At 47.3% G+C, this 22125-nt stretch overlaps 2 protein-coding genes across 3 annotated transcripts; one reads left to right on the forward strand and one right to left on the reverse strand.

Moving 5' to 3' along the window:
- Window positions 1-1257: 1257 nt before the first annotated feature.
- On the forward strand, window positions 1258-6853 carry CABP5 (calcium binding protein 5; the record flags this gene model as incomplete). 2 transcript variants are annotated; one of them, XM_081119088.1, is made up of 6 exons in its annotated part: window positions 1258-1320; window positions 1680-1710; window positions 2220-2363; window positions 3317-3426; window positions 4259-4406; window positions 6786-6853. In XM_081119088.1, the coding sequence occupies 6 exons, from the start codon at window positions 1258-1260 to the stop codon at window positions 6809-6811; spliced, it is 522 nt and encodes a 173-aa protein (XP_080975214.1). In that variant the 3' UTR covers window positions 6812-6853. The 2 variants fall into 2 exon arrangements, with proteins under 2 accessions (XP_080975214.1, XP_080975215.1); XM_081119089.1 differs by having other exon boundaries at window positions 1683-1710.
- Window positions 6854-11734: 4881 nt separating this feature from the next.
- Window positions 11735-20488, reverse strand: ELSPBP1 (epididymal sperm binding protein 1; the record flags this gene model as incomplete). The annotated part of the gene is made up of 5 exons (XM_081119031.1): window positions 20410-20488; window positions 17445-17582; window positions 16077-16223; window positions 12556-12714; window positions 11735-11892 (listed from the first exon to the last, which is right to left on the reverse strand). Exons 1-5 carry the CDS (start codon window positions 20477-20479, stop codon window positions 11735-11737), a joined length of 672 nt encoding a protein of 223 aa, XP_080975157.1. The 5' UTR covers window positions 20480-20488.
- Window positions 20489-22125: the final 1637 nt, after the last annotated feature.

Here is a 22125-nt window from a genome sequence, read left to right on the forward strand (position 1 = left end):
TTTATTTTTAATTAAATTTCACTTAAATAGCCCCATGTGGTTAATGGCTGTTGTATTGGACAGTGGCCCTCTCAACTTATTATTTATAAATAAACTCATTTAATCTCCCAGCAACCGAACTAGGTGGGCACTGTCCCAGATGGGAACAGGAACTCAGAAGAGGAAACAGGCTCACCCAGGGCTATAGCCGGGAGTGGGAGCACCAGGGTTCTGACTCCAGTCTGGCTCTGGGCCCCACACCTTTTGGGGACAGAGCCCCTCCCTTGGGAGACCATAAGTCCAGTGGCTTGTGTGAGACCCAGCTCTGCCTCGCACCACCTGGTGTCTGGATCTGTCCTCAAATCCTTGCGCAGCTTTCTGGACCTGACCTGGTTGGGCAGCAGTGGCTCTGTTCTGCTCGTCCTAGCATCCCCAGCTCCCAGCATGCCGCCTGGCACTTAGTCTGCTATTTCTCCTGATTGAAAAGGAGCCAGTCCTTCTCTTCCTGCCTCAACTCGTATGCGATGGTTGTGATCAGGAGGAACAAGCCAGGGGAGTCAGAGATAGCAGCCGGGCAACCCTTAACCAGCGAGCCAAGGGCAGTTGCTGCCTGACCGCTTCTTGTCCTGGGGGAAGGCAGTTATGCCTCCATTAAAATGGCTTTTGTTTCTCAGCTAAAAGAATTCCTAACAGGCCCTGGCCGGTGTGGCTAAGTGGTTAGAGTGTTGGCCCATGCATCAAAGGGTCCCGGGTTTGATTCCCAGTCAAGGACACGTACCTGGGTTGCAGGTTCACTCCCCAGCTCTGCTCAGGGCACTTCTGGGAGGCAACCAATGTCTCTCTATCTCTGTCTCTGGCTGGGCACCTAGCAGCGTATGCGAACTCACTGCTATGTGATGTCCCCTCCATCTTCACATGCCTAGAGGCCAGGCTTCCAGTGACTGTACACACTAGGGGCTTCTAATGAATGGGCACCCTCTGCTCTAATCCCCACTTTTTAAACTCTCCAATTCCATTCTGGGGATAAAAGGTCAGAGCCTGAGACTGGCTGCCCCTCCTGTCTCACTAAAGCCAGATGGGGAGGCAGGAGCTGCTCTGATCCCTCTGCAGCCCCTGTGATTTCCACCCCAGCTGTCACAGCTCTGACAGGGAGAGGCAGGAAGAGTTGGCAAAGGAGTGATAGAAAAGATAAAGAGGCAGAGCCACGGAGGGCCCCGGAAGGAGGGAACCGTCTTGAGATTGGTGCCCCGCCCCTCGTGAGCTCCGCCCTGCCCCTCCATGCAGTTCCCTGTGGGCCCCGCCTGCATCTTCCTGAGGAAAGGAATCGCTGAAAAGCAGAGGGTGAGTGAGGGTGAGGTCGGAAGTCCCTTCATCTGGCGATTGAGGGGTTGGATTTGATGGCCTCTGAGACCCTGTTGGGCACAATGGGATGGATATCTCCTTGGGAAAGGCAGGAGAGAGCTCAAGATTCAAGGATGGGAGAGAGGAAAGGAGAGGGGTGAGAAAGGGTGGGGAGCAAATAGCTGTGGAATGGGAGCCGGGAGACCAGAGGAGGAAGGAAGGTGAGGGGTGGAGGGGAGCAGGGCTTGGAGGAGACAGGAAAGGGGGAAGGGGCCGCAAGATGTGGGGACGTTTGGAGGATGGAACGTTGGATGACTGACGCTCTCTCCAAATTCCATCTCCCTTGCGTTCCTCTCCAGGAAAGGCCACTGGGACAAGATGAGATGGAAGGTATACTCTCCCCCTGATGCCCCCACATCACCATCCACTCACGTGCCTGCTCCCTGTCCCTTTGTGCATTTCGGTGTAAGTCCCCTCACATGGAAATTTTACATTGCTCTCTTTCCACTCAGCTGTGATTTCGTGGAATTCTTTCTCATGGCAGCGTAGGTACCTCCCAAAGTGTTTAGAAGGCATACCCTTCCCCCGTGTCTCAGAGACCCAGGAGTGACACATGAGTGTTAGGATGAATCAAAAATCATTGGTTTTTCTCTTGATGGTTTTGAAGTGTCCCATATCTTCACCCAAGACTTGGAAGGACTTGAGTGCTACCATTCAGTGGCCTCAGGAATCGATCCTCTTGCTAACACATTTCGTACGTCACTCTTTTTTGAAATACTGGTTTTTAAAATGTGTTCTTTGAGGAGTCTCTGTATGCCTCATTGATGGTTTCAAGGGAAGCTACTCTTCCCCACTGACCATTTTGAGTTCCTCAAAAGTTGTTTCCTCTTAACTTTCAGAGCTCCAGGAGGCATTTCTTGAGTTCGACAAGGACCGAGATGGGTTCATCTCTTGTAAGGATCTGGGAAATCTCATGAGAACAATGGGTTACATGCCCACGGAGATGGAACTGACTGAATTGGGCCAGCAAATTCGCATGAACTGTGAGGCCAGGGAGTGGGAGGAATTACTGGGGTGAGGGGAGGGCTATTATAATTGGTAAGGATATAGAGGTTGAGAGTAGAGTTGGAGATAGGGAGGAGGGTAAGAGGGACTAGAAGCCTGGAAAGAAACAGTTCAGATTATACTTAGGGAGGCAGCATTTGAAGTGGGGGAAATGGTGGCTCTTAAAGATAGATTTGGGTTCAAGTCCCAGTTCTATTATTTACAAATTGTGGTCATTTTGAAAAAGTGGAATTAAGCCCCACTCTTGAGTCTTAGTTTCCGCATCTGTCGAGTGAAGATGGTATCACTGCTTACTTCATGGGATTGTGGGAAGGAAGGGATAAAGATGCGAATGCAGGTAAAGGCTTAGCCTCCAATAAATGCTTATTAAATGCTGGTTATTACTATCACCACTAAGATTCATCAGTGGAACACAAGATTGGAACTGCTTTTGATGCGGGAAACAAACTTGGACTTGGAGCTAATGTTGATGAACAGTTTTGCAAAAAGGATGTGTGTTTTTTTCCAGATGGCAACCAGAGCGGGTTTGGGGGTGGAAGTTGGGATAAAATTGCTGTTGGGTTTGCTTCTGAGCATGTTACTGGGTAAACAAGGTTGAATTCAAGGCCATGGTAGTATTCGTATCTGGAAGAGACTTGGTGCTCATTTAGCCCATACTCTTCCTTCTACAGATCTACAGGTGAGGGAATATAGATGTGAACCAGTGAAGAGATTTATTCCATGTTATGTGGACAGTTCGTTACTTCCACCATATCACACTCCATCCAGCCCTGTCCAGATTAGAGAGACGAGGGCTTGAGTTGGCTGAGAGAGAAAGCTCAGAAGGCAGAGAGATTGGAGATCTATGTCTTGAACAGATCTGAAGGGCAAAGTGAGGTAATGGAGGCCTGGGCCACACAGAATCTCACTAGACCTGCCTCTCCTTCCCCAGTGGGTGGCCGTGTCGACTTTGATGACTTTGTGGAGCTGATGACTCCCAAATTGCTTGCAGAAACGGCTGGGATGATTGGCATCCAGGAGATGCGAGATGCCTTCAAGGAAGTGAGTTGAGAATCTCACAATCCTGGGGGTGGTGGAAGGAGACCCAGAGGCCAATGATGAGTCATCAACCATGGACAGAACCCACCCAAACCAACTATTTTTCTAGCTATAGTGGGATTTATAAGAAAGTAAAATATAAAACATATTCCAAGTTCCTGCATTGGACAAGGTCCTCTCTCTATTTTATTTAATGCAACCTTCAGAAATAAGGGCAGGAATTAGTAGTCATTTATCTCTTTTTTTAATTTTTTATTCATTGATTTTATTATATTTACTTTTATTTATTTTTTAATCCTCACCTGAGGATATTTTTTCCGTTGCTTTTCAGAGAGAGTTGAAAGGAGAGGGAGAGAGAAACATAGATGTGCGAGAGACACATCCATTTGTTGTCTCCCACATGCGCCCCGACTGGGGCCAGGGATTGAGCCTGCAACTCAGGTCCGTGCCCTTGGCCAGAATCGAGCCTGGGACCCTTCAGTCTGCGGGCCGATGCTCTAGCCACTGAGCCAAACTGAGAGAGAGGGGGGAAGGGAGAAACCGATTTGTTGTTCCATTTATTTTTGCATTCATTGGTTGATTCTTGTATGTGCCCTGACTGGGGGTCGAACCCACAACCTCGGTGGGTTGGGACGATGCTCTAACCGAGCTACCCGGCCAGGGCCAGTAGTCATTTATCTTAATCATAAATATGAGGGAACTGTCACTCATGGAGATTACAAATCTTATCTAAGATCTTGCAATCGCCAAAACATGTTAGGACTTCTCATCTTCAAGCAGGTAATAGGAAGTCATTCAAAGGCCACCTGCACTGTCTCCTTCTGCTCCTGTCCAGTTTGACACCAACGGCGACGGGGAGATCACCCTGGGAGAGCTGCAGCAGGCCATGCAAAGACTTCTGGGCGAGAAGCTCACCTCCCAGGAGATCTCCGAGGTTGTCCAGGAAGCCGACGTGAATGGAGACGGCACTGTGGACTTTGAAGGTGCCGCCTCCAGCTCCGACACCCCACATGATTTTCCCAGTTGCTGTTCCTGCTCACTCTTCCCCCAGGTTTAGGCTGGGTGGGGTGTGGGGGGTGCAGCAGGTTTTGGAAGGGTTTTTATTGCAACCCTATGTCATTTCAAAGACCTCAGTGCCTCTCACCTCTCGCTTCTGCCCCCAGCTGCTCCTTGGAACACCGTGCCCGGGGCCCCTCCTACACGTGCTCCCCAAGAATCATGACCACCTCCCCATCCCGTCCTTGTTCACTGGGCGCCTTTGTCATTGGAACAAAATGTCCCATCAGAAGAAGAGTGGACTGGTTGGTAGCTGAGACTCGGGGGCCAGATTCGCAGGGTTCAAATTTAGTCTCTTACTAACTCTGTGGCCTTAGCCCAGCACTTATACATTTTGTCAAAATTTTCACATCTGCAAAATGGGGGTAATGATGAGACTTTTCTTCCAAAGTTTTGGAGGAAACGGAAAGGAATCATGCACCAAGCGCCACTTCCTCTCCGCTCTCATGTCACTGCCCTTTCTGGGATACCCTTTCCTCTTTCCACTGGCTAACTTTTTTTTTTTAAATCCTCACCTGAGGATATATGTGTGTTTTTAAATTGATTTTTTAAAAGTATATCTTTATTGATTTCAGGGAGAGGAAGGGAGAAGGAGAGAGAGAGACAGAATCATCAATGATGAGAGTCATTGATCAGCTGCCCCCTGCACAGCCCCCACTGGAGATCGAGCCCGCAACCCGGGCATGTGCCCTGACCGGGAATTGAACCGCGATCTCCTGGATCCTAGGTCGATGCTCAACCGCTGAGCCACGCCTGGCTGGGCTTAAAATGATTTTTAGAGAGAGGAAGGGAGAGAGAGAAACATCAATTGGTTGCCTCCTGTTCAAGGCCTGACTGGGGATCGAACCCACAACCTTTTGGTATTAAGGATGATGCTCGAACCAACTGAGCCACTGGCCAGGGCTCTGCTGCTAACTCTTAGTTAAGCTCCTGGAAGGTGTCCCACTTCACATACCAGGCTCTGTGACCCCATAACCCCCACGCATGCCTCTGCAGCAAGCCTGATCCGTGACGTTGCGACAGCTTACATGACTATAGCCTGTTTCCTTCCCAGACCACTGACCGCACCTTCCATCACTGGATCCCCAGTTCCTAGCACAGAGCTCAACATGTGTAGACTGAGTGACTAGATAAAGGAGAAAGATCGGAGTCCTGTGCTGACGGGAGCAGAGATCATTTTTGTGGGAGATGAACCGGGCTTGTCCAGTTCCGATGATAACACTGACTCAAGACTCAGCGCCTAACTGCTGCCTAAAGACCCAGCCCAGGATCCTTAGTCTGATGTTCAAGTGCGTCCGTGGCCCGGCCCCCTCCCTTGAGCCGTGTCTTCTCTGGCCACCTTCTGACCTTCCATGTTCTGGTGCACACTGGGTGCTGCTCTGCTCTCCCCAACTTCTGGTCCTCTCTCCCCAGGGTTCCTTCCACTGACATGCTTCCCCATGTCATTGATGCCCTTTCCAGATCTTATCCATCTCCCAGGACTTCACGACAATGCAACCTCTGCAAAGACACGCCCCTTCACCCTTAGCTGGGTGTACTGGTCCCCGCTGTGGAGCCTGACAGATCTTTCCATTCCTCTCCACAGGAAGTGGTCACCACAGACCTGCTGTGTGACTTGTGTTCGCCTCCTGGGCTGAGAAATTCTGGGGGGCAGCGAGGGGTCTTCTCTGAACCATCTCTGCTCTGTAACTCCCCATACTTAGTATTTGCTGCATGGCTACGACCTAGCAAATGCTGGGTGCCTGCGGGCCTAGCCAGGCTCAGGTGTAGTGGGCATCCATGAAGATCGGCAAGAGGCACGAGATAGACCTTTGAGGAGACAGGGCGTCAAGCCCACCACGGGCAAGGGAGGGACAGACTTACCTCAAGACCTGGGTGGGACCAGTGAGTTCACCGGCTTGGGTCACAGCAGTCAGGACAACCTTTGTTCGTTCTAGGGCTCACCACTCGCCCGCTCACGTGACCTCAGGCGCATTGGCCAACCTTGCTGGCCTTGGTTTGCTTATCTGTTAAGTGGTCTTAACAGATTGGTTAAAAAGATGCTCTAGGGTTGATTGAAAAGATGAAGTAAGATACTAGTAATTGCTATTTATTTAACACCTAGCGTGACTTACAAGCATAATATTGTTTAACCACCTTAAAAACCATATCAGGCAACTTCTCATTTTGTCATTGAGGAAATCAAGGCAGAGAGGGGCCAAGTAATTTTCCAAAGGCCACCATGGTTCCTGACAGTAGGAAGGGCTCAGAAAGGTGATGTTGCTGCTCTTACAAATAAACGCCTCACCGGGGACCTTTCTTTGCAGAGTTTGTGAAGATGATGTCTCGCTGAGGAGGTCTGGGACCCCGTCGCTCCCCACCGTGGTCACTGTGGAGGACAATGCCCTTCCAGGGCGTGTGGGGACTGGAATGAGGTTCCATGGAAAGGGAGAGCTTTGTGGGGGCGGGGGGGGCCTACATCTCTAGAGCTAGATCGAGAAGGAAGACTCCACATATGGAAATGAGAGCTGGACTAGGGTCCAGTTGCTGCTCCAGGAATTCCACAGGGGAACGACATCTCGCACTCCGCACAATCCTGCAGCCCTGCGGCGACCTGCCCGTCCCTTCCCCAGCTTCCTCTTGTGTTAGAGTCGTCTGTTCTCGAAACGTTCAGCACTAGTTCTGCCTTCGCGCTCCCTGCCCGTCTGCCTCAGAGCCCTCGTCTCTTTCCCTGGGCGAAGGGGGGCCAATCACGGGGCTGGACGCGGGTACCCTAAGACTGGGCTTGGAAACGGCTCCTCAAAGAGGCATCAAAGTGAGCTTACCCCCACCCCCTCCTTGGTTTCCTGGATGCTTGTCTGCTTTCCCCTCCGGCTTCCTAATTCCTTCTCCTTGGGTAAGAGACTCTGGCCACTGGATTAAATCACAAATCGGTTTAAAAAGGTTTAGGCCAAGCTGATCCCCAGGGAATTAATCCCCCGCAAAATGTCATCCTGCAAAGAGAGAGGTCTCACTGAGGACGGGAGCCTCCAAATCCTCGGCTCAGCCAGGTTCCCTGGACTGCGGCTGGAAGCCCCTGCCTCCACGCCGGCGGCCTGGGCTGCGCGGGGGATCCCTGCGGGTCTCCGGGCAGGCGGCTCCGTCCCCACGCCTGATGCAGGTCCGGCTGCAAAACTGGAAGGTACCTTCCTCCTCACCTCACCCTGTGAGCAGGACGCGTCCCTAACGCAAAGGCCCTCAGCTCAGGCCTCCCTCCAAGTTTTGCTCACATTTGAAATCCAGCAGGTAGACGCACAGATGGGTCATCGCGTTCAGTACCCTCGTTTCGTAGAATTAAAATTTAAATAAAAAAAAGTGGAGTCAGAATAATGCATTTTCTCACCCCTTACTGTGGCCTCTCCTTATTGTCACTTTACCATAAAGAGACCATTTCATTTTAAGCTTCCTACCCGCCATTGCCTCCCCCCCCCCTTCCTTCCACCCTTCGTTTACTCGGCCTTGATGTACGGGGTGCTTGCCATGCAAGGCTCTCTTCCAAGCCCAAACCCCGCTCCCAGGAGCTAACATTAAAGCGGGAGGAGGCAGCCACACAACAAAATAAATGAGTAAATGTAATCATCTGTAGAATGTTAGAAGGTGGTAAGAGATATGGGGAAAATGAAACAAAGTGGCTTGAGGGGTTCTGGGAATGGACAGGAGTTGTCATTCTATAGGGACATCAGGTGCATGCCTGGGGAGCATTTTGGACACAGTGTAGGGTGAGTGCAAAGGCCCCGAGGTAGGAATGTGCCTGGAGGAATGGCAAGGAGACCAGGGTGGCTGGAGAGGGGGGTGTGGTGGGCAGTTAGACAGACGTGAGCAGAGCCCGAACGGTGAGCCAGGTACAGAAGGTCACCAGGGTGGAAAGCCCTAAGGGCCTAGCAGTGGACAATCATAGGGTGGGATCTTGGCCCCAGGGTGACCTATCCTCTCCTAGCTTATCACTGGTCATGTGGTTTGGACCCCCAGACCTTTCTGCTTAGAGATGACATCCAGGCCTCAGTTGTATTTCAGCTCCAAGTCCAGAAAATCAGCAAAACCAGACAATTGATGCCTCTGCTAACCTCAGGACCAGCTGCGTCGGATAATGACCCCCGCCCTGGCACCAAAAATCAATCAGTGGAGACCATACCCTGAAAGGATACACTTGGAAAGCTGCTGAATATTCTATTGAGACCTTCCCCTGGGACCTCCCCTAAAATCTCCTCCCTTAAAACCCTTAGGACAGAGGACCCAGCCTGCTCTTCCTCCCGGGAGCAGCCCCATGCCTTTCCCTCCCCCCTCCCTCTTCTCCAGGCATGTTATCATTACCTTCCTCACTCCCAAGCTCCAAGGGCCCTTCTTTTGCCTCTATAACTTGTTTCCTGAGCTCGTTTCTTCCACCATTCATTTCTTCCACCTCCGTGATTTTCCAAATAAATGTTCTCTTACAGTTTGAGTCTTGGTTCTGAATTCTTTCCCAGCCAGAACTCAAGTACTGAGGTTGCTGAACCCGGGTCTGGTCTGACCCCACCAGTCTAACACCTGGTGTTCTTTCCACCACCACCAACAGGAAGGGGGTCAGAGTGGATCAGGGGTTCAGTCACGGGAGCCTGTTCTTAGAGGTTGTTTTAAGGAACTTGGAGGGTTTGGGGCAGAGGAGTGATACAGCCCAGATGAGCCTTTCAAAGTCAACTTCCGCCTCCCATCCCAGCTCCATCCGTTGCATCTGTACTCTCACCCACCACCCATCCACTCACTGACTCACCCAGTCAGTCCCTACTGTCCCAGGTGAGGGAAATAGAGCAGTGATGAGGTTCTTGACCTCAGGGAGCTTCTATTCTAGAGCTACACAATTTAGTAGGCTCTTTGGCAGTGATGGAAATGTTCTTGATCTGTGTCGTGCATTCTGGCAGTCACTAGCCATATGTGGCTATTAAGTATTAAATGTGAATGTCACCAGACAGGGACCAGGCCCTGAGTCCAGCCAGTAGTGTGTGGGTTCTTGCCTTCACGCAGGAAAGATTTCGCAACACAAGTCCAAGTGATTTTGAGAGTATGTTTATTAAAGCTGGGGACAGTGAAACAAGGAAGGGCTTAGGATAGAGCCTAGGAGAGAGCAACAGGAAAGAGCCCAGGCAGTGCTCTGCCTCAGCTTCCTAGAAACATAGGAAAGAAGAGAGCCAAGGTGGGGCTGCTGTCAGCTCACTGGAAAGTCAGAGAAAAAGGGGACCTAGAAGACAGGATGGGGCATGTAAACCCGGGACAAGCTGCCACTGCCCACTGCTCCCTTGGCTGCAAGTCTAGTGGTGTCCCTTAGGGTTCAGGAGGAAGTAAAAGTTCATGCCTGAGAAGGGACAGGGGTGTGCTCTAGAGCCAGCCAGCGCCGGTACCTTTTGTCTCCAGGGTTTTATCTCCCTTCCACAGGCCAGAATTTTAGGGGCTGGGTTTCAGCAGAATAGTCATCAGCTTTCCGCATGTGTTTTTAATATGCTGATGCGTCAAAATGAGGGTATAGTGGAGTTTGGGATTATTCTCTGGTCTGCTTTACTGTTTTCGTTTTATCTTGGGTCTGTCTGGCTCTGATGGGGTTTTTGTTATTTGTTCCCCTGACTTCATCTGTCCTTGGGTTTGGCTGGCACAAATGGCATTAATTGGGTCTGTGTTCTTCCCCACCAAGTCGATTTACGCTATATATTCTCTGGTTATGGGGGAGAGAGATAAACAGTTTACTCTCAAGTGTCCTTGGTTCGGGAAGATAAAGTCTTGCAATTCACTAGCTGGCTCTAAGTTGTTCAAATTGCTTGGCCTTATTTAATTATCTTGTTTCAGTTTCCCCATTCTACTCGCCAGGAATTTTCCTAGCTTCTTACTATCCTGCTTCATGATGAGTGAGGCTGAGAAACTGAGCTTTATTTTTCTTGTATTAAGTTAATAACATTTCATTAATAAATTATTGATCTTATCAATTAGTTAAGTTCATATAGCCCAGTGTGGCCCTGGCCGGTGTGGCTCAGTTGTCCCATGCATTGAGAGGTCGCTGGTTTGATTCCTGATCAGGGCACATGCCTGGGTTGTGGGCTCAATCCCCAGTAAGGGAAGTGCAGGAGGCAGCCATCAATGTTTCTCTCTCTCTCTCCCCCTGTCCCTTCGTCTCTCTCTAAAATCAATAAAAAAACATATTAAAAAATAAATAGCCCCCTGTGGTTAGTGGCTACTGTATTGGACAGTGCCTGTCCGTGCTATAAGCCTGGGGTTATTCTAGGTTCCAGCGACAAGGTCTTTGCTTTCTTTGCGGTTATAGTCCAGGGTGAGGGGAGAAGAAAAAGAATTACTTAAGGGAACCTCAGATCAGGAAGATGCTTTGAGGAAGATAAAGTGGGGTGGTGAGATACCAAGAGAACTGGGGAAAGAGGCAAGGTGGTTGAATTAGCTGGAGTATAAGGAGGAGGGGAAGGAGGAGGAGAACATGAGATTGCACCTGGGCTCCCAGGGAAACAGATTCTGTAATCAATTATTGATGTCTGCAATGGTCATGGGGAAGGACTCATCGAGGTGGCCTTGCAATGAATTTCCTACCTTTTGTTTACTTACTAATTTATTTATTAATGATTAAATAAGTGCCTACAAATGCTCCATTCAAATCATAGTTTTCTAGAAAGAGAGAGCAGGCTGTACTTACTTCCAAGGCTCCCTGGGTTGAAAATCTGATCTCCCCACCATGTGTCTCACCAACACAGTCACCACACACTCGCATCCCTCACCATATCTCTCAGTTTAGGAGGCAGAAAGGGCAGCCCAAGTTCATCTCAGGCTCCTTTATTGGTGGTTAGGCTACATTCTCCCTCTGTTTTTCATAAGCAACCAAGTGATTAAGCAAGATAGTGGACAGGGTATTTCTAAAAGTGATTATCTAAGCTTGAAAGATGGTGAGAAAAAGATGAAGCTGGTTCCAGACTTGACCTGTCTTCCTCTGAAGATGTTTTTCCTCCCCTTGAAAATAAAATCCAAAGCCAGCGTTTAGGTCACAGGTATCCATTGACTCAAAATGTAATATAAACTGTATTGACTTTCAAGACTCAGTCAGAAGCAGCTGAGCCACCCCCTGCCCCTCACCTGGCTCATGGGAGCCAGTCAGTCAATGGACAGTGTGCGCCCACACCTCACCTCTATTGCCGTAAGTTTGGTGGGAGAGGGACCTACAAGAAGATAGTTCTGCTCTTGCAGAACCCAGGGTGCTGCCTGTCTTACCTTTGCATTAGCAGTACACCCAGGTGCGGTCCCGGTCATAGTTGTAAGAGGTTGCACACCATAAAATGTTTCTCTTTGATCCTTTGGTAGTGCAGTTAAAATAATTCTTGTTTTTATAGATGAATGGGAAGTGGCAGGGATAGCCAGGAACCATGGATGTAATTCCTTGGGAGAAGGAGAGGAGACAGTGGTTATGCCCGGGACTTTACGCTACAGCATCAATGTTTCTCTCTCTCTCTTAAAAAAAAAAAATCAATTAAAAAAAGAAAGAAGAGTTGGTTCAGATTTGGCCCATAGGCAGGCCGAGTTTGCAGATGGCTGCTCTAGGAAAATATAACTTTGTTTGACTACCTATCTGCTATGGATTGGAGGCCCCAACTCTGTAGCTTGTAGACGATTAATATTTTGTGAATAATTTTTGTTCAACAGAGATGCCAATAATTTCTGTCTGGTAGACAAGATAACCCCAGAGGTTTGATAGCCCCTTAGATATGAACAGCTTTTGTATCTAATTTAGCAATCTTGCTTCTGCTCAGCACTCTTTTCTTCACTGACTATATGTATTTTTCTTAACATCCTTTGAACTGGCTTTCCTACCCTAGTTTTCTTATTAATAGATTTTTTTAAGAAAAAAACCCCCACACCCTTAAAAATAGTATTGTTTTTGCTACTTGTTCATCAAACCAACGAGGGCAGAGCTCTGCCTTAATGGTCATCGTATCCCCAGAGCCCAGGCACAGTGTCTGGCTCCCAGTGGGGCTGGAGTAGGTATTTGTTGAGTAAACGAATGAAGGGCCCGCCCGCACCCAATCCCCGTGCCCAGATTACTGGTGTCGGCACAGAGACTCCACTTCCCGTCCTTGTCCATGTTCTCTGTGGTTGGGCACCACAGCCTGCTGCTTTCATCCTCAAGGCATTCGGAGATTACATTATTTCTGTAGATGGAGGGGAAGACGCAGGACTTGCTTAAGGAATTTCCCCCAAACTCTGAAAATGACCATGCAAAGGTTACTGGTCAAGAACAGGCGATGAGAAGGGTTTCTATTCATCACACACCAACTATGGGCCATGCTTTGCTTCATGAAAGGTAATATAATATTGAACACTCCCCAACAACTTGTGATGTTCTTATTTACACTTTACAGGTAAGTGAGAGCCCAAACCATTGACACCCACACAGTTTACTGTCTACATTAACAAGGCTTTCTTGTTCCACGGGCTTCAACAACACAGCTCTACTATTCTGCGAAATTCTTGCCCGGGAAGATAAAAGTTGCAAATAACTATATTGTTCATCTCAGGAACTTGCTGAAAAATCATTTAAATAAACGTTAGACCTTTCAACTTTTCAATAAATTGCTTTAAAAGACTACTTACTCTTCAACTGTGATTGAAAATAAATTTTTAAAAAATGTTAAAAAGACTATTTACTCTTCAAGACACTTTGAATCCTTTTTAGAAACTTCACCTTGCCATGACCACCAGCTCTAAACTATTATATTATTATCCATACCCAATCCTCATCACATCACCACATTGAAAGGCCCCAAAACCTCATTAACACTCTGACATTGCCCTCCTCCTTCCAAGATGCTATTAAGACACTGTTTAGGTAGTAATCACCCTTACTTTGGTATGCAACAAGCTCAGCATTGCCTAATTAACAGGCTGCTTTGGTGGGGCTCTAAGGGAAGCCAGAATTAAACTAAGGGGACTGAGGTTTAGAGGTAGTACTAACTAGTGATTAAAAGCACAATTTCTGAAGCTTAGACTTCCTGGGGTCAAATCACAGTTCTGCCATTTAACAACTGAACACCTTTGAGCCTCAGTTTCCACATCTGTAAAATGGGGCTACTGGTCAAATTTTTTTTTTTTTTTTACCTTATAGGGGTTGTGGCAGATAAATGGGTTATTGCATGTGAAGCGCTTAGAACAATGCCTGGCACACAGCAAATGCTTACTAAAAGTTCACTATATTATGGCCATTATTATTTTTATTATCTAATGTGCCCAAGATCACACAGGTGGTAAGTGGCAACAGCAGGAGTCTCACTCAGGTCTAACCTCTAAGCTCATTTTTTGACTACTGGCTCAGATGATAGGCAAGGTGGAAAACTTATATTTCTTAGTCATGTGGTATGTTTGAAACACTGTGACAGATCTTTTATTAAAAATGAATTCTAGTCTTTATAAAAACCTTTGAAGTCAGCCTCAATGCCCTCATTTTGCAGGTAACAAACTGAACAAGAGATTTAATAACTTTCCCAATGTAGTGGAGGAAGCCAGAGCTAAAGAGTTTTTTTTCTTCCAGGACCTATTCTTGGGCATCTGTTTGGTTATTTAAGCAAATTCTAATTTCTCACCATAACCCACCCCACCATTCCTTTGATGCTGTTTCTGTAAATGCTGACTCTGACTAATATTTAGCTTGTAGATAAACAGCATGTTTGTATAAGAATTCTAGGAACTTTCCAGCTGGAATGGCTCAATGATTGAGCACCAACCTATGATCCAGGAGATTGAAGTTCAATTCCTGGTCAGGGAACATGCCCAGGTTGTGGGCTTGATCCTCGGTGGGGGGCATGCAGGAGACAGCTGGTCAATGACTCTCTCATCATTGATGTTTCTATCTCTCTCTCCCCCCCTCCCTTCCTCTCTCTGAAATCAATAAAGATATATATTTTTTAAAAAGAAAGAATTCTAGGAACTAACTTCAAAATATACAGACTCTCACCTTCAGTCATCCCAGCTCTGGGAAATTTGCTGAACTTCAATTATAAAGCCAGGATGATGAGAACCAGCAGGATGCACACCAGACCATTACTTGACCAGTTTCAAGGTCCTTATCAGAATAGACTGTGCTGGTCTGCACTTAGTCTCCTCAATGGAGAACTCCCCTTCCCTTGATCTCATTGTTCTGTTTTCCCTCTCCTTATAAAAACCTTTGCCTGCATTGTTCTGTTTTCCCTCTCTCCTTATAAAAACCTTTGCCTGCACTGAGAGGTTGAAATGGGCTTTGAGATGAGAGCCCCCCCATCTTCTCAGGTAGCCGGCACTTGAATAAACCACTTTCCTTCACACCAGCACCTGTCTCATGAGTTTGGCTTTCATTGTGGCAGGCAGCCGAACCTGGGTTTTGGTTATATCACCCCATCAGATTTGGGTCTAGCCGGCACTTGAATAAACCACTTTCCTTCGCACCAGCACCTGTCTCATGAGTTTGGCTTTCATTGTGGCAGGCAGCCGAACCTGGGTTTTGGTTATATCACCCCATCAGATTTGGGTCTAAGGAGCTTGGATCACATGAAAGATAAACAGAAGTTTAGATATTTAAGTTAGAGTTAAGTTACAATAAAATTTGAAGTGGGTTTAAAACTATACACAGTGTTAAAATATTGTCATAAAATTGGTATCTTAATTCATTTATTTAGTTTAGGATTTCAAAATGCCTAAAGTTATGGTGTGTGGATAGAATTTAGAGTCAAGAATGGAAATGGAGACAGAGTTAGACTTGGATGAAAAATTAGGTTAAGAGATAGGACAGAGTTATGGTGAGATTTAAGGATAGGGTTGATTTAGAGTTATGGATGACTAGGGCTTGGACAAAATTAGGTTTTATATGGCATTAGGATTTTTTGAGTGCTAAGGAAAGAACATAATTAGGATTTTATACAGGAATAAGTGTGCTCATGGATAGCAACTCGCATGCATTTTCATTTCCCTCTGGAGGGACCATGCTTACTGAGAAAACATGAGGATCCTTATGAACTTGAATTCAAATTCTAACTCGGACATTACCTAGGAGTGTAACTTTGGTCAGGACTTTATTTTACTGGGACTATTTTTTAAATAGGGGGAACATAACATCTCATAAGAGCTTTCATGGAAAGATTCAATGGGATGTTGTGTATAGGGCTCCTGGATCACAGTCTAATACAGAGAGGGTACTAGAATGAATGGAGGACATTGTTAAATGAAGAGGAGGTGCAGAATTAAAATTAAATGTTAAACTGCATTGAAATGCAAGTAGGGTTTGGCACCAGGTGAATATGGTTATTGTCATTTCTAGAAACAGAAATACTTAAAAACCAGTATCAGGACCACTGCTCATGGTTTCGGTTCTTGGGATAACTGGTTTTTCCTGCTGGCTTTGGGGACTCAGGAGAACATGGCCTCAAGACACTTATGTCCCTTGTGGTTGTCATAGTGTACTCTCTGAGAAGACCCTTTGCCCCTAGAAGTATTTCTCCTAGTGCTCTGCTCTCCACCTTGCCACCATCCCCTCATGAGGATCATTGCTTTCCACCATCCTCTCCACCACACAGTCCATTCTTGCTCCAATGCCTTACCGTTGACTTCACAGTATTTCCACTGCTGCTTCTCATCAAAGTTGGAGGTGACTGAGCACCACAGCTTTCCAAATAAGCTGCCTTCCTTGATGCAGCTCCTGTAGGACTTTCCTTGATAGATGAAGGGGAAGATGCATCGTGGGTAATCTGTATGGAAAGCAGTCCATGAGTGGCTTGACTCTCTAGTCATCCACAGGACAGTCAAGAATCATTAATCAATCAATCAACCACCAAAGCACTGGACAAACGTTGGGTTTATACATTCATTTCATCAAGCTTTAGTAAAGAAAGCCTACTCCATGTGCTTTCAAATCTGCTCCAATAGAGTTCCCGATCTCAATCCATGGTGCCCCCACCTGTTAACAGAACTTAGTGTCTTAAAAAACTAATCTGTTATAATTACCAAAAGATCTGTAGGAATAAAGTCAAAACAAAGGCTTTTAATGGTTTATGACCAACAGATGAAGTCAAGATGTTGATATACAAAAACTGTTGAGATTACAAAAAAATGTTAAATGCCAATGAAGTAAAATATAGTAAAGTTATCACGTGAGTGCTGGTGCCTTATAGCAACTTCTGTAAAATAGACTGAATTTCCCACCACAAATGTAGCACAAAAAATAGAGTTTCTGACATTATGTTTTTGATGGGTGGATTTACTCACACACAATGAGGGAATCTTGGTCACTTGGGAGTGAAGGAGGGGCTGTCTTAGATGAAGGGGTGAGGGAAGCTTCCTTGAGCAGGTGACATTTGAGAAGAGAGTCAGTCATGCAAACATCTGGGGGGAGTGAGTTCCATGTAGAGGGAATAAGAGTGTGAAGAGTTTAAAGACTAGAAGGAGTCCAGAATATTTGAGAAGCGTGACAACCACTGGAGCTGGAGCTCAGCAGGCAAGGATGGGAGGGGGAGAAGGTGAGGACAGAGAAGGGCAAGGTTATATAAATCTTTGCAAATCAAGGTGAGGGGTTGTCTTTCTTTTTCCTCCTATTGAGTTGTATGAGTTCTTTATATATTTGAGGAAAATAGTAAACAGAATCCCTCAATTCCCTTTTCTTGGATAGTTTAGGGGGTTTTTTCCTTGTTAATTTAGAAAATTAAGAAAGAGACAGAGAATACAACTGTTTTCTCTGGTCTCCTGGTCTTACAATCATTCCATTCAGAGAGCACCATTTTAAACACGATCGTGGTGAACATTAGTATCCAGCATTACCATTCAGTGCTTGGCTTCCCAGAGTATTTTCCACACACACATGCATATTATAACGTGTCTGCAAAAACATGACCCTGTTCTCCACACTCACACAGTCTCATTGGTAATCCACCACTTTCAGAAACCCGCTGAGGGGACCATATGGCTGCGCTCACCTTCTATAAAGCACAGCTTCCACTGGCCATTGTACACTGCTCTGGTTGCACACCAAGGCCATAAGTTGCTTCTTCTGATGCAAGAGAAGTAAGCAGACTTCTTGTAGATGAAGGGAAAGACACACATGCTCTTGCCATCTGAAGGACAGAAGGACAAAACAGGAGTGGACTGGGCACAATGCCGGACCAGAGAGGATCCTAGGCTTGGCTCCTGCAGTGTCTGAAGGCTGCACGTGTAGACCTCCCACCCAGCTTCCTCAGGATGCACAAGGGCGTGTCCAGTTGATGTTTGGACCAAGAGTACCAGGGAAGAGTCTCATGAATGACCTGCAGAGAATGTTGAGGCCCCAGGTCCGTGAAGCCATGAAGCAGAAGGATCTTGTTTCTCTGAATCACAACGAAAGAGGCCCCCACCAAACGTCCACACTGAAGCGTTAGATGAGTTAGACTTGAACCTCTGTTCAGTTCAGCCACTGACATCTGGGAGTTGTTTGTTACATAGTTGGTCTGCTACTAATATGGGTGGACAAGACACAGCCTCGCCTTGAACCTGCCTAGGCCCCTCTTGTTCTGGGTCAGATCCTTACCCTGGGTAATCTGGTAAAGTACCATGACAGGGACAAGGGGTTTTTGGGGAGCGAGTGGAAAAGGCAGAACTCCGTCTTTGAACCTCACCAATGGGTTAATACAACTAGGGGTCCTTGAGTAATATTGCATTTTCCACCTCTGGGTCTCTTCTGGGTCTCGGAACTGTTTGGTCTTGGTTTTGCCAACTTTAAACCAGTTAAGATTTGGAAAGTGCTTAGCAGAGTACCTGGGGCATGACTGCTGCTCAACAAATGTCAGCTATCATTGTCATCATCGTCATCACCATCGATGACTTTCCTCAGTGATGGACATCACTGAGTCTAGGGGATGCTGGTGATGAAGGGGAGGCAGGCAGATGCCCCCTGTATGCAGAATTAAGGTTATCCTCAGGGTTGTTGGTAAGAGTCAACATATAATAGACACTATTAGCCATGTGCAAAGTAATCCAGCAGATGGTCTAATCTTCTTAACTGAGTTGAAATCCTCCATAATCCAGGCCCCGCTGACCTCTCTGTTCTTCCTCTCTGGCTAACATGTCCCTGACCTTACTCCACGCTTTTTCTGGCCTTTGGGGTTTGCTCATGGCCTCCATCCTGCCCTGAGTGCCTTTCCCCTCTTCCTGGCTTTGCTCCCCACTCCTCCCCCATGAAGACTTGGTCTAGTCTAGATCAATACTCTTCCTCACTCTTGTAGTACTCTGAGCTGATCTCTGCAAATGCACTCACCTTTTGCTGCTGCTGCTGCTGTTGTTGTTGTTGTTGTTGTTGTTGTTGTTGTTGTTAATCCTAACCCAAAGATATTGTTCCATTGAGTTTTAGAGAGAGTGGAAGGGAGGGAGGGTGGGGGAGGGGAGAGAGAGAAAAATATCCTTGTGAAAGAGACGCATTGATTGGTTGCCCCCAACTGGGGGCCGGGGTTGAGCCTGCAACCCAGGTATGTGCCCTTGACTGGGAATCGAACTCGTGATCCTTCGGTGCTGGGGCCAACACTCTAACCACTGAGCACACCGGCCAGGGCTGTACTCACCAATTTTTAAAAAAATATAATTATCTGTTTTTATATCTGTCACTCCCATTGACTGTGAGCTCTCTGAGTGCAAGGCCTGGGTTTTATTTATTGCTACGCTTCTGGCCCGTAGTACTGTGGCTGGCACTTAGGAATCACCCAACAAACATGTATGGAATGAATGAGTTTATAAATATGTGCAGAGGGGGACTTTCGGGTACCGAGTTTCAGCACAGGGATGTCGGTGTGGTCTCAGGAAGGCATGGCCAGGATGACATCATAAGTGGAAAAGCTGACGCTCAATCAAGCACATTGTTAACTGTGTGAATAAACTGTGGGCTCTTAACCTTTTCGGGACTTGCCGGGTTGCTTTGAGAACCCAGACCTTCTCTCTAGGAACAGGTTCGTATGCCCTTCTGGTGGAGGCCACTGTGCGTTCACCAAAACCAGCTTCCTTTCCCTCCCACGTGCACTGCTGAACTGCATTTCCCAGGCTCGCTTGCAGTTAGGTATCTAGCGAGTTCCGGTGGCTGGAAATAGGAGGAAGCGGTGGATGTCACTTCCTGGCCTGGCCCAAAAAACCCACTCTCCTCCGAAATCCTCCAGACTCTTGGTCTTTGTCTATCAGCTTGAAGCAAAGAATCCACAGAGCATTCTGAAGCCCTGGGGGGATGGCAAAACCCCAAGACGGAAGAAGCTTGTATCCCCACCGACTAGATGCGCCCTCATTGGATTTTATAGAAGCAAGAAATAAAATGTTATTGCTTTAAGCTTCTGATACGCTGCAGTTCGTTACAATAACTGTTCTCACTACCCTGATAAATACACACCTTTTCGATACAAATCCAGGGTTTCCTGGGCTCTACTGCTTGCCCAGTTACCCCAAGTGAGGAATCTCTGGAATATAGAATATGATCATTGAAAAAGGACTTTGTGGAATCAAAGTGCATGAGTATGAGAGTGTTTCTTGAGCCATGTCAGGCAGAAAAGGATCCTAACCATAGAGAATGTTTCGCCATAACTAGCGTGAGGATTCAGCCCGCTGAAATGATAGAGCCCCCCTTTTTAATAAACATAGTATTTGCATTTCCCCCACCGCATGCTGAGCATCATGAAAGGTGCTTGTGTCCATGATCCTATTTAGCTTTCAAAAGAGCCCCCTGAGGTAAATGCCATGGTTCCTCTCTCACAGGTTGAGAACTGACCTCAGGGAGGTCGCACTGCTTGACCAAGGTCACACAGAGAGAGAGGGTCCAAACCCCAGGTCTGTCTGAGATTCCCACTAAGCCATCTTGGACCCAGGAATCGTGACTTTGGCCCATTCACTCTTTCTGGTTTCCAAATCCTCCCCATCTTTTCCCGGTATACTCACCTCCACTTATCTCATAGGTGTAGAGGAGGAAGGCCGTCCATCCCAACAGACAAGTGGACCATCGGTTCATCTTGGCCGGCCTCTTCTTTCTGGGTTGAAGACAAAAAATTGTGCTCCCATGGGTCCCTTCCCTCTTCCACTAATTCCCAAGTTGGATGTCATGCATGCCTTTTCTCTTTCCATCCCCAGAGAGTAATAAAGATTAACATTCTTACAGAAGAGAAAATATATATGTACTGTCATTATGGAGGGGAGGTGTGATAGAAAGAAGAGATGTAGCTTTTGTGGAGAACCTACTATATTCCAGCCTAGACGCTCAACACACTGTATGCCACTTAGTTCTCACAAATCAAATGATAGATGTTTTTCACCTCCATTTTACAAGTGAGAAAACTGAGGCTCAGAGAAGCCAAGTAATCTGCCTGCGTTGGTTACACAGTGAGAAGATGGCAGGATTCTAACCCACATAAATGGCTCTGAGGGCTCTCCTCACCATGGGAACCTTAATTATAGCCTTAAACCATCCCCACAGATCACTCATCTCCTTGGCTGGATATTAAAGGACCTTTTGGATCAGCATTTACTACTTTCATCAACCACGGTTTCTGTGAGCTCTATTTACCTCTTCCTCAATGCCAGTTAAATATGCCATTCTCAGCAGAAACAACCCAGGAGAGGGAGAGAGACTCATCTAGGCAGAGTCGACATGGAAAAGAGCTAATTGTATTCAAGGAACAAGTCGAGTCGGCATGTCTGGGGCCATGAGCAAGAAGGAGGGAGGCCAGAGAGGTGCCTGGTGAGGTGGACGGGGCCGGGCCCTGCAGAGCCTTCTTTTTATCCTAAGTGCAACTGGAACCCATTGGAGGGATAAAGTGGGGAGAGGTGGCATTCATTCGTTCAAATTTTCCATCAAGTTTATAAATAAAATCTACCGTCCACACCATGGCCTTCCCCTCCCAGCCCATCCATTCTCACTTTCCCTCCCTTGATCCGCCCCAGCTTCACTAACCTTTTCACTGTTTCTTGTACAAACCGAGCTGGCTTAACCTCAGGGCCTTTGCACCTGCTCTTCTCTCTGCCTGGAATGCTCCCCCTCCCACTCAGACATCTGCATGGCTTTCTTCTTTGTGCCATAAAGGATTTTGCGCCAATGCGAGGAGTTGCTGTGGACCGACATTCTAGAATGTTAATGAGTCCACTTGGATCAAGGCATGGATATGAATAGAAGATAATCTGGAGGCAGTCCAAGACAGTGATTGAACCGTAAAGTGAGCCTCAATAGCCAGTTGCCCACGTCTGGAACATTCCCCTTAGGGCGGAGGACATTCAAGTGCTTGGAGGACCCTTTGTCCCAGGCCCTGGGGGAGCTGGGGCTGGCACCCTGCCACTGTCACCATGTTGTTGGTGGCTCAGAAAGAGGGGCGCTGTGCCTTTGGAGTCAAACCTCAGTCAGACATGGTACGGTCCCCCAGTCATCAAATGTGGGAAAATAAAACCCACCTCAAGATCTTAATCTAAGTGCAGTAGATGCCAAAAAGTCCTCCGCAAATGGTGAGGGCGCACAAGTCAGGTGTTAAGGGCACTGATGGGCCAGGGGAGAGTCACGCTTTGCCACTCGCTCTATGCCCTTGACCTCCTACTGCGTCACGCTTCCATCCCGTCTGGCCAAGAACTTCTAGGCTGCACCTCACTGAGCTCGTTAACCTCGAGCTACTG

This window comes from Miniopterus schreibersii (genome assembly GCF_964146895.1).
Source record: "Miniopterus schreibersii genome assembly, chromosome: 18".
Classification (NCBI taxonomy): Eukaryota; Metazoa; Chordata; class Mammalia; order Chiroptera; family Miniopteridae; genus Miniopterus; species Miniopterus schreibersii.